This window comes from Callospermophilus lateralis, chromosome 2 (genome assembly GCF_048772815.1).
Source record: "Callospermophilus lateralis isolate mCalLat2 chromosome 2, mCalLat2.hap1, whole genome shotgun sequence".
Taxonomy (NCBI): domain Eukaryota; kingdom Metazoa; phylum Chordata; class Mammalia; order Rodentia; family Sciuridae; genus Callospermophilus; species Callospermophilus lateralis.
The window spans coordinates 73,582,719-73,593,983 of NC_135306.1; the positions used below are offsets into that span (position 1 = coordinate 73,582,719).

At 39.1% G+C, this 11,265-nt stretch overlaps 1 protein-coding gene across 2 annotated transcripts in view; it reads right to left on the bottom strand.

Moving 5' to 3' along the window:
- Window positions 1-8,263, bottom strand: part of Carnmt1 (carnosine N-methyltransferase 1) — a 43,616-nt gene extending 35,353 nt beyond the window's left edge. The window contains exon 1 of one of the 2 annotated variants that reach the window (XM_076846057.2): window positions 7,713-8,263. In XM_076846057.2, the coding sequence (XP_076702172.1) occupies window positions 7,713-8,203 (491 nt within the window). In that variant the 5' untranslated portion in view covers window positions 8,204-8,263. Of the gene's footprint in view, window positions 1-6,928; window positions 7,007-7,712 lie in introns of those variants that run through there. The other variant, XM_076846058.2, reaches the window with a different exon arrangement.
- Window positions 8,264-11,265: the final 3,002 nt, after the last annotated feature.

An 11,265-nucleotide genomic window follows, 5' to 3' on the forward strand; every position in this document is an offset into this window, starting at 1 on the left:
ACACTTGTTTATCATGCACAAGGCCTTGAGTTCAATTCCCAACCCAGCACACACACACACACACACACACACACACACACACACACACAAAAGCACAAAATATCTTAGAATATACAGAAAATGTAGTTTGAAACTAACAAAAAGTTAATCAAGCCGGGCGCAGTGGCACACGCCTGTAATCCCAGCAACTTGGGAGACTGAAGTAAGAGGAGTGTGAGTTCAAACTCAGCCTCAGCAACTCAGTGAGACCCTGTCTCTAATAAAATATAAAAAGGGCTGGGGATATGCTTGGTGGGTAAGGGTCCCCTGGTACCAAAAAAAAAAAAAAAAGAAAGAAAAAAAGAAAAAGAAAAGCTAATCAAGTTGATTTTGAAAAATATATGGAGTCTTACTACAAAAATATTAAGCAAATGTAAAATTTGAAATTTTACAGGGTTTCATATGACAGTATTCATAATGTGTATTCCAAAAGTTTCCAAATAAGTTTAATAGTCACTTTGGGAACTACTTATTAAAAATAAGAATAAAAAATAGAGAATATAATTTTTAAAAGTTAAATATACACTCACAATGAAATGCCACTTTATATCAACCCAGATGGGTAAAATGTAAAAACCTGACTATATCAAATGTTTATATAAAACCAAACAATATATCGCTTAAGGATTGAACTTATATGAAAAAAACTATAAGGAAATCAAAAAATTAAAATTCAGGAACATTCTTTGAGGGAAATAGGGATAGGACAATGTTAAAGAAAACCAAGGTTCATGAGGATTCACTGCATTGTTCCTTATATTTTCTAGATACAAAATATCTTAAATGTTTGTTGTCATTTACTCACTACTAAATGAATACGAAAAATGCTTTTTTCACTTGGTTGCCTTAATCTTTTTCTCTGTTCACTGAAACAATTCTTGCATTTTTACCTTTATATGCCAAATTACTAAACAGTAATAAAGAAGTTCAGAAGTTCTTGACAAAATCTGGCCCTGGTTTTAGAAACTTATGTGTAGTGTATATAGTAGCTGCACTGCTATTGCCTTTTTCCCCCAGGAAACAGTATAATAGTGAGCTTTGAAGTCAAACATTATCTGTATTGAAATCAAGGTTATATCACCCATTTGCTAAGTGACCCTGGTAGAGTTACTTCCTTCCTCTGTGCCAACTGTCTCATCTAAAACAAGATAATAAATAACAACAATGATGATGATCATAGAAGCTACCATTTGTGAAGCTTTAATAAATACCAGGCACTATACCAAGTATTTAACTTACATTAATCTGAAAAAAATCTTCACAAAAACCCCATGAGGTGGATACTCCTCCATCTACCCGAATCTGTTTCATTGAAAATGGAACTAATGCATGCAAAACTTAGTAAACATTCAAAAAGTAATAGGCACATCTAATTTATATAACCAATATTCACTTGTTAAAAAATGCAGAAAAGCAAAACTATTCGTGGAAAGAAGGTTAATAAATAACTCCCTCTTCTAGTGGAAAACTTTTGGCATATTTGTTTGGTTGTTAAAACAAAGTCATCTAGCTCCTTTTTAAAAAATAGAATATTGAAATCTAATTGAGTATATTTATGGGGTTAAAAAGCACAAAGTGGAATGATTAAATCAAGCTTATTAACATATCTGTCACCTCACCTACTTAATACTCCTCCTGTCTAACTGAAACACTGTATTCTCTGACCAAGATCTCCCCCATTTTCTCCAACCCACAAGTCTGTCTGTGGTAACCATTCTGTTCCCTATTCCTGTAAGACTACTGTAGATAAGTTATGTCTCTCTGTGGCTGGTTTATTTCATTTACCACCTTTCTACTTAAAATCCCATACAAACAATGGAAGATCACTTGGAAATGGTAAGGAATGCAGAATCTCAGGCCCTGCCCAAGACTTACTGAGTTGCAATCTGCCAAATTCCACAAGTGATTCATATGCACAAAGTTTAAGAACATGTAATTCTTCATCCTTATCAAAAGAATTTTCCCAGATTAGGAAAAAGTTCTCATATATACCATGATTCTAAATAGCTTAGTAAATCTTGGTTGCTAAATAACTATTTCCCAGCTACTGAGCATTTAGATACTTTTGTCTTTATGACAGGTTTGAAAGTCTCCTCAAAACTCATGCTAAAACTGTAATCCCCATGTAAGGCAGAAAGAGAGTGAATTATGGTATCTGGAGGAAGGAACTTTGGGAAGTAATTAAGGTTAAATGAGGTCATAAAGGTGGAGCCCTAATCCAATGGGATTGTGGCTTTATAAGAAAAGGAGAAGAGAATTTAGCCAAGTCCCAGTTCCTTTCACCACGTGATGCTTGCCATTGCCTCTGGGGCTCTGTGGACTGCCATCAAGAAGGACCTTACTGGGCTGGGGATGTGGCTCAAGTGGTAGCGCGCTCGCCTCGCATGCGTGCGGCCCAGGTTCGATCCTCAGCACCACAAAGATGTGTCCGCCGAAAACTAAATATTAAAAATTCTCTCTCGGGCTGGGGATGTGGCTCAAGCGGTAGCGCGCTCGCCTGCATGCGTGCGACCTGGGTTCGATCCTCAGCACCACATACAAAGATGTTGTGTCCACCGAAAACTAAAAAATAAATATTAAAAAAAATTCTCTCTCTCTCTCTCTCTCTCTCTCTCTAAAAAATAAAGTTTATCTTTAAAAAAAAAAAAATTCTCTCTCTCTCTCAAAAAAAAAAAAAGGACCTTACTGTCTTGAACTTCCCAGTCTTCAACACTGTGAACTATATGCTCTTTTCCATGTAAATTACTCAGCTTGAGTAATTCAGTTAAATTCAGAAAATGGATAAAGACAATATTTTAGAAAAATCATCATAAATTACTAAAAGTAGAATTAACAGGTCTGAAATAATAAATATTTTTTAAGACTATACAAAATGATTTTCAGAAAGATTGTATCAATTTACATTCTTAAGTATTTGACTTCAATAGGCAAACAGCAGAGCTGCAACAGTTTAAAATTCACTGTCTGGGTGGGAAGAAGGGAAGGAGTAAGTGTTGGGGAGTGATACTAGACAAATTATATTGTTATATTGTGTGCATGTGTGAATGTTTTTAAGAAAACGATCATTATATATAATTATAACGCACCAATAAAAAATGTGAAAAGAAAAATAAATTTAAAATTTAGTGATAGCCCCCCCCAATAAAATTTACTGTCAACCAGGTTAAAATGTCTTCAGAACACCCTTTCAATAATTCCTCACTTCAATCCCCAGCACCATCAAACAAAACAAAACAAAACATGAAAACTATATTGGGCTGAGGCTGTAGCTCAGTGGAGACTGCTTGTCTAGCATGTGTGAGGCACTGGGTTTGATCCTTACCACCATATAAAAAAAATAAAACAAAGTCATGCTGTCCATCTACAACTACAAAAAAATTTTTTTTTTTAAAATACTTATATCTAAAAAGAATTCCTTGCCAACAAGATGCTCCCAACCTTCCTCTCGCCATTCTCAAAATACAACTAGGGCTGGGGATACAGTTCAGTGGTAGAGTGCTTTCCTAGCATGCATGAGGCAGGCCCCAGATTCAATCCCTACTATCTAAACAACAAAAACAAAAACAACTCCTGATTTTAGCCCAGGCCTACGAAAACTTGGATTCCTTTCTATACAGCAAATATTGATGAATATACACCATAAATATACCCATCACAGTCAAAGGTGTCATCATCTCCAAATCTCAGTTACGGTATCAACAAGCTCAAACTTTCTGATTCTACTTCACAAAGTTATCTGCAAATTATTCTACCTCTAATGCTCTATCACAGGCCCCATTGTGTCTCCCAAAGATTACTGAGAATCCTGCTACCTAAGAATACTGTCCCCAACTGCACACTGCCCCAACGTAAGTCCTCTTTAATCCTCTCTCACCACTTCTAATCCAATAAATTCTTCTAAAATACAAGTCTCATTTTGTCAATACTGAATTTCTATATTTCAGCATACTTAAAAAGTAGTCAATAAATGTTCAGTTACCCTCCCAAGACATTTTTTGTTCTCCCTGGAAACTTATTACTATGGTTGCAGATGAGGTGAGTTATGCTGTCAATTTTCTTCATATAGAAGTGAAGAAAATACAGGGCAGGATGAGATGCAGGATAATCCTTAACCCCTGGTTACTTGTTACAGTCTAGATATGAGGTGTTCCCCAAAAGCTCCTGTGTTAATGCAGGTGAAATGATCAGATTATGTCAGCTATAACCTAATTATTATTTGTCCATCAGATGAGGCATTTATACCTCTGATGGACAAATAATTTAAAAGGATCAACTAGGTGGTAACCATAGCAAGTGGGATGTAGCCAGAGGAGGTATGTATCTGAGGGTGTGACTTTGGGTTTACATTTTTGTATCCTTGGTTCCTCCTCCTCTCTCTCTGCTTCCTAGACACCATGAGCAGATTTTTACCTCTATACCCTTCCGCCAGTATGCTTTAATGTCACCTGGGGCCGGAGTGATGAAACCCACCAACCAGGGCTAAACCTCTGAAACCTGAGCCAAAATAAACTTTTCCTCCTTTAAGTTGTTCTTGTTAGGTAATTTAGTTACACTGAAAAAAAGCTTACTAACACACTAATGATGTGCAAACCTGCCCAAAAATACACTCAAGGACACTCTTAAAATTGGTGGTGTTTGAACTGAGGAACAGTTCAGTAAAAGAGCATATGTTTAGCATATGCAAGGTCCTTGGTGGCATCTTACAGGAACATAAGAACATAGTATTATAATTAAAGCTAACTTCATTATACTGGAAATACTTATGTATGGCCCACTGGCAACTTGGTTGCCTCTGACTGGAACACAGCCAAACCCATTTATTTATGTTCCTTCCATGCAAAGGCAGAATCCCCAATAGTTACACAGAGGCTTTTTTTTTTTTTAGTTGTAGATGGACAATAACTTTGTTTTATTTATTTTTAAGTGGTGCTGAGGATTGAACCCAGTGCCATAAATGTGCTAGGCAAGTGCTCTACCACTGAGCCACAACCCCAGCCCCTGCTGCCTTGGCCTTTTTAAGAAACTATCTACCCTGCTTTAAAGGAACAGTTACAAACAACAGACTCCTTGGTTCTAAACCAAGCATCAGAAGTCCACACCCATGAACCAAAAGATTATTGCTGTCCTTTGATTTTTATTCTAAATCTTTTACACATTCACTAAAAGAAATTTTGCAATAAAACCAAACACTTCAAAATGTGAAATTGCTATGGGTCTAAAACAGGAATAGGAATCAGAATTTAACTCAATGATAAAAAGATTTCCATACACAATCCAATACAGCCGACACTAGCCATGTATAGCTACCAAGCATTTGAAATAAGGCCAGTAAGACAGGGCAATTTTATTAAATTTTAATTAAGCTTAAATTTAGTCAGATATAATTAGAGACTGCAGTATTAGTGCAAGTCTACAATACCATTAAAATATTGGAATCCAGAGTGTTTTCTGCTACACAATGATTTCCATATTCCTCACTTCTAAATGATATTTTTAAAAGCATATTTTTGATGCCATACTATTTTTCAATCCAGGGACTTGAAGTGTTTCATGCAGAGAGTGCATGCAAATAAAGGGGTTTTTTTTGATAAATGAAATTGTCCTCAATCCCACATCTGGTAAAGAATAAAGGTGAGTGCAGGGAACAGAATCACAACTACTAATACATGCACACAGAACCATTTTCTATATATTGCCACACTTAAGACTAGTTCCAAGTGCAAGACCTTCACCCCAAAGGCCCAACCAAAACCTAATAATAAATATCAGTCCTAAATTGGTTTTAACATATTTAAACAGGGTGTAATTACTCAACATTTAACCAATTAAGTCTTCTATATTTCAAGATGTTTCTCAATATTCTTACCCAAAGGCACTCTATACCACTGAGTGATATTCCTAGCCCTTTTCTTTAAAAAATTTATTTTGAGACAGGTCTTCTTGTCAGGTGAGTCTCAAACTTGTCATCCTCTTGCCCCAGCCTCCCCAGTCACTGGAAGTATAAGCTTGAGACACACTGCCCAGCTTATAGATATTTCAATAATAAAATGAATCAGATTTTTCTGCATCCATCACTCAGCTACCTAATGTCAGCTGCTTCCTCTCATGGTATAGAAATTCTAGGCACACTCTTGTAACAAATCCCCTCTCTGGTGTTCAGGCTTCCTCCTTTGATTGCTACTCAATCTGGAGAAATGCCCAAATTTTCCTTTGGGTTCTCCAAGCAATACAGCCCCAAACCCTAGATTTAATCAGCCTTTTTTTTTTTTTAGTTGTCAATGGACCTTCATTGTATTTATTTATTTGCACTATTGAGAATCAAACCCAGTGCCTCCTCACACATGCTAAGCAAGCACTCCACCACTGAGCTACAACCCCAGCCCCAGTATATTATTTTATCAAGACCTTTGAGCTTTTTGTCAAAAGGGATGAATGTAGCTCAGTGGTAGAGTATGTATTTAGCATACTCAAGGCACTGGGTTCAATCCCCCAAAAAACCTGTTGTAAATGTATTAAATCTTAAATAACTTTAAATAAAAGCAAGCATCTGAATTCAGAATAGTAACAAACTAGTGTAACCATTAGCCAAAAATTAACAAGACTATTTCAGAATGATTAATGTATTTCTTTGCTACTATATTTTGTTAAAAATAGAACCTTAAAACATTATTTGCCAAGCACAAAAATAAATAAGGCTCAGTCCCTGCCCTTGAGGAGGTCACCAGTTGAACTGTAATACTAATGGGATGAATATAAAAAAAAAAAAGTTTGTACTGCACAGCAAGATCCCATCTGAGTTTACTTCCTAAGAAGTCTTATCTATCTGGCTCCAATAGAAGCCAGATAGGTGGAGTCTCATATCACTTATGAATAAATGTGTTATCTTTACCTGAAAATCCAGTTGGTCCAAGTCCCTCTCAGATCTTGGAATTATAATTTTGTGATTAAGCTATTTTAACATCTATCTAGAAGAAAGGTTAAAGTTAGGAAGTTGTATTATGAATGAGGAACATATAGGTCCTACCACCATGCCTAGCCCACGAAGAGAATTTGATACAAATTTTCAGAATAAAAGAACATAATGCTGGCTCTTTTGACGCTTTTTCTCTTCTCCCTTACTAAATTAGCAAATTGTGGATATAAGGAATACCTCTGCCGACCAGTTAAGAGTCATTGAGCGGCATCATTCGATCGCTCACCACAGAAATGCATTTAGGTTAACAACAAGGAGGAGAGTGAGGGTGGGCTGGAAATCTGTTCTTACAATAATTGGCTACGGTTTGGGAAAACAAGTCTATGGTATCCTGTATCCCACGTGTAGGTGAACTTGCGCTCTCCATACGTTCAGTTTGGTATCGAAAACAAATACCATATCATGCTTTGCACTGGGCAATTTTTCCACTATCCTCTTCTATCTGAAACTGTGGCCACAGCACATCTAAGGTCACCCCCAACGCCGAACCTTTAATGGGAAAAACGAAGGCAGAAGGGCTAATCTGATCTTGAGGTCAGGAGACACGAGGCTGAGCAGCGGACGGCGCGGCACCACACGCGGGTATGCAGGGCTGGGAGGGGCTAGGGTGGTGTGAGAGGACTCCGGCGCTGGGGTCAGCTCCGGCAGCCGGGTCGAAGGACCCGACGCGCTGGGCCGGGGTCCGCCACGGGCTCCTTACCCGTAGTAGCGGAAGGCATTAATGATCTTCCAGAAGTGCTCGCGCTCAAGCCTCTCCTCCTCCTCCTCCGTGCTGCGCGCGGCTGCCGCCACCGAAACCGCCGCGGCCGAGCCCAAACGCCCGGCGGAGAACTGCACTTCCACCTCCTCGCTCCCACCGCTGCCGCCGCCGCCGCCGCCGCCGCCGCCTCCCCCGCAGCCCTCGGGCAGCTGAGAGGCCGGCGGTGGAGGGCGCCGCCGTCGCTGCATAGCTGCCACGGCCCTCGGCCTGGCTCGCTTGCGTCTCGCTGCGACTGAAAGCGTGGTGGCGGCTGCCCGGCCTTCCTCTAGACGGCGCCCGCCGCGGACATGCCCCCAGCTCGCGGCGCGCCCCGCCCCCGCCGCCCTCAGGCCTCCATCCGCGCTAGGCTCCGCCAGGTCTTCAGGAGTCCTGGAACATGCGCGCAGGCGCAGACGAGGGTACGACGGTGGACTGTGGCCGCCTGCGTTCATTTGCTGCCGGGCTTCGGCGACGACGCGCTGACGTCAGGACGACGTTTCCAGGGGGCGGGACTATAAGCCAGGTGGAGGAGTTGGGGTGGGACTTGAACAGCTGGCACCTGTGAGCGTCCGCGTGGGTGGACCTTAATTAAGAGCCTGCCAGGGCTGGATTCCGGAAAAGGCAAGTTAACTCTGGCTGAGGTACTAGCAACTAAAGGAAGAGAAAAGAGAACAAGTTAGATTTTGAATTTATTTGGAATTTCTAATTCAAAAAGACTAAAAGAAAGGTTTTGCATTCATCTAAGTTTAAGTTTTAATGAACTTCCTAAATGAATTCCTATTAATTACATAAGCATAATCATTTTTACAATGTTGAATGATCTGCAGGTCCTGGGACCAGGCCGAGTTTGGGTGCAGCAGCCGGCACTTGTACTTCCAGTTACTGGAGGATCCCAAGTTGGATGTCAGTCAGGGAAAAATAGCGAAATCATGTCTCAAAAAACAAATAAAGCAAAACATACATTAAGTCCTAATTTTGTCCTAGCTGGTAATGCTGAAACCTAATTCTGTTCAAAACCAGTGCTTGGGAAGACCATCATAGCCAAAAATTATCTAAAAGTGGCTCCTAGCAATAGTAGATCTGACCTAACCTCTTTGAGTTCTTTTTTCTTTTCTTTAGTTTTGTGAGGATGGCCTTAGGCCTAAGCCTAAGCAACTCCATTTTAAAAACTCCAGTTTGAAATCTGCAGTCTCACCAGGCAGACCCACAGAGCCCTCTAGTTTGGCCTCAAACAAGTTACTTCCTTCATCCTGATAAACGGAGTGAAGCCGCTGATAAGAGGGAAAAGGGAGAAGATCAGGGTGGAGACCAACAGACCAGATGTTTCTGATCCCAAGGTAAATGATGTCATGGAGAAATCTGGTGGTAGCTGATAAGATTGAAAGGGGGGCTCAAAAGCCCCCCAAATTTAGTATAAATAATAGAGCTAATGAACAGAGATTCAGCCAGCCAAGACAAGGATGCTCTCGCACATCAGGAGAGCCGGATGAGGACCTGGACTGACATGCCAATACTTGTCATCATTTCCTGATCCTCCCTGTGATCCTCACAGCTCTCAAACTCTGCTGCCTCATCTGGACCTTTTCCCTACAACCCTGACCTCAACCGGTCTTTGTCCCCTCCACACCAGGAAAAGCCTGCCTTGGTTCTGGACCTGGTCACCTGGGTCTGAGTGAGTGTGCATCTGCTGGACATAAAGCCTAAGGCTTGAGACTTTTGAATTAGCATGCAGAGGGAATGTCTGTCACTAGCACTGTTTGCAGTGCTTAAAATTAAGCTATAATTGTTTGCTGTGAATTGATTATGTCTATTGCAGTGCCAGCATTAAGGACTGTCATTTTCTTGATTAAGAACCTATAGAGTGAAATTGTATTGAGTAATTTGACTGAATAAAGCACTGAAATGGGCAAAAGCACGGGGACATTATTTCTCCCCTCAACTACGTACGTCTCAATTTTGCCCCCTTGCAACAATTTTTATTTATTTATTTATGCTTAATTTCTTATATGGCTCAATGATAAAAATGAATGTCCTACTTGATTTGATGTTATTTTTAGGAAATAACTATTCCTTTAAATTTAAGGCATCACCTAGAAAATCACTCCTACAAAATAATAATAAAAAGATTGTTTTATTCAGAAGAGTTAAATAAGTCCATATATACTAAAGTCTGTTAAAAAGGTATAATTATATTGAAAGTAAATTGGCTTCATATTTTCATGATTAAAATTAATATTGGACATAAAGGCAATGACAAAAAAAGTTTTGAAAAGTGGTAATCTTAAGTTTATGTAAGACTTTTCTAAAATGTCAGTCTATTTCCAGGCCCAGTAGTGTAGACATATAATTCTAGTAATTTAGGAGGCAATGACAAAAGGATTACAATTTCAAGGCCCTCCTGGGTAACTTAACAAGACCCTGTCTCAAAATAAGAAAATAAAAACTACACAAGGTGATACATACCTATAATTTTAGTGGCTGGGAATACTAAGGAAAAGAGAATGGCAAGTTTAAGGCCTCAAAGAAAAGATTACCAACTCCAATTTTAAATCAAACTAAAGCAAGCTTGTATTTGTGTACACAGAAGGTGGCTAGCAACTGTCTCACCCGAAATCCCAGGCCAGAGAACAGCACCTGAGCCCTCTAGGAACAAGGTTTTATAACTCAAAAAGCTGCATAAAGGATGTGTCTTGAGAATTTACAGATAACAGGATTTTGACAAGCATAATACAAAGGCAGATAGTATGTTAATGATCTACATGGCATGATATTTCAAGGTAGGGAGTAAATTTACATTCCAACATCAGAATTTATGAGGAACCACTAAGGTTTTAGAGAGGGTTATCTGGTCAGGGAAAGCCAGGCATGGATGAGTTCAAGACAGGGGCAGGAATTCCAAATAAGTTTAGAAATCACAGTAATTTACAGTAAAACAGAAATTAACTTTTCATGACTTTGTGATGAGATGGCTCCCAGTCTTAAGATGGAATTAGGCTGGGTTTATCACTCAGCAATTTAGTAAAACTCTCAGCAGCTGAGACCCTGTCTCATATAAAAAATAAAAAGGACTGGGGATGTGGCTCAGTGTTAAATGCTACTCAGTTAAATCCCCAGTATAAATAAATAAATAAAATTTCAATCTGTCTCTTAACAGTAATGCAGTAATAACTAACTCAAAGTTCAAAAGGAAATCTGAAAAGGATTACCCTTATGTTCTCTCTCCAGATATGATCTACCAGTTCCTTGCCTGGTTTTCCAGAGTTTGTCTAATGCCTATTTTTCTTAGAGACTTATATTTGGAAGTTATATATAAGTTCTTACAATATTGACCATTGCTGATGTTGTTTTTGTATACAAACATGAATTATACGTCATAATTTGTGACATGTATTGACATAAATCAGGATGACCTAAATGATATAATCCACAGTGCCATGAATAATCATTTCCATGTGTTTTTTTTTTCAACATACTGGGAAATATAAACTTTTTCAAATTAATTTCATATGTAAAG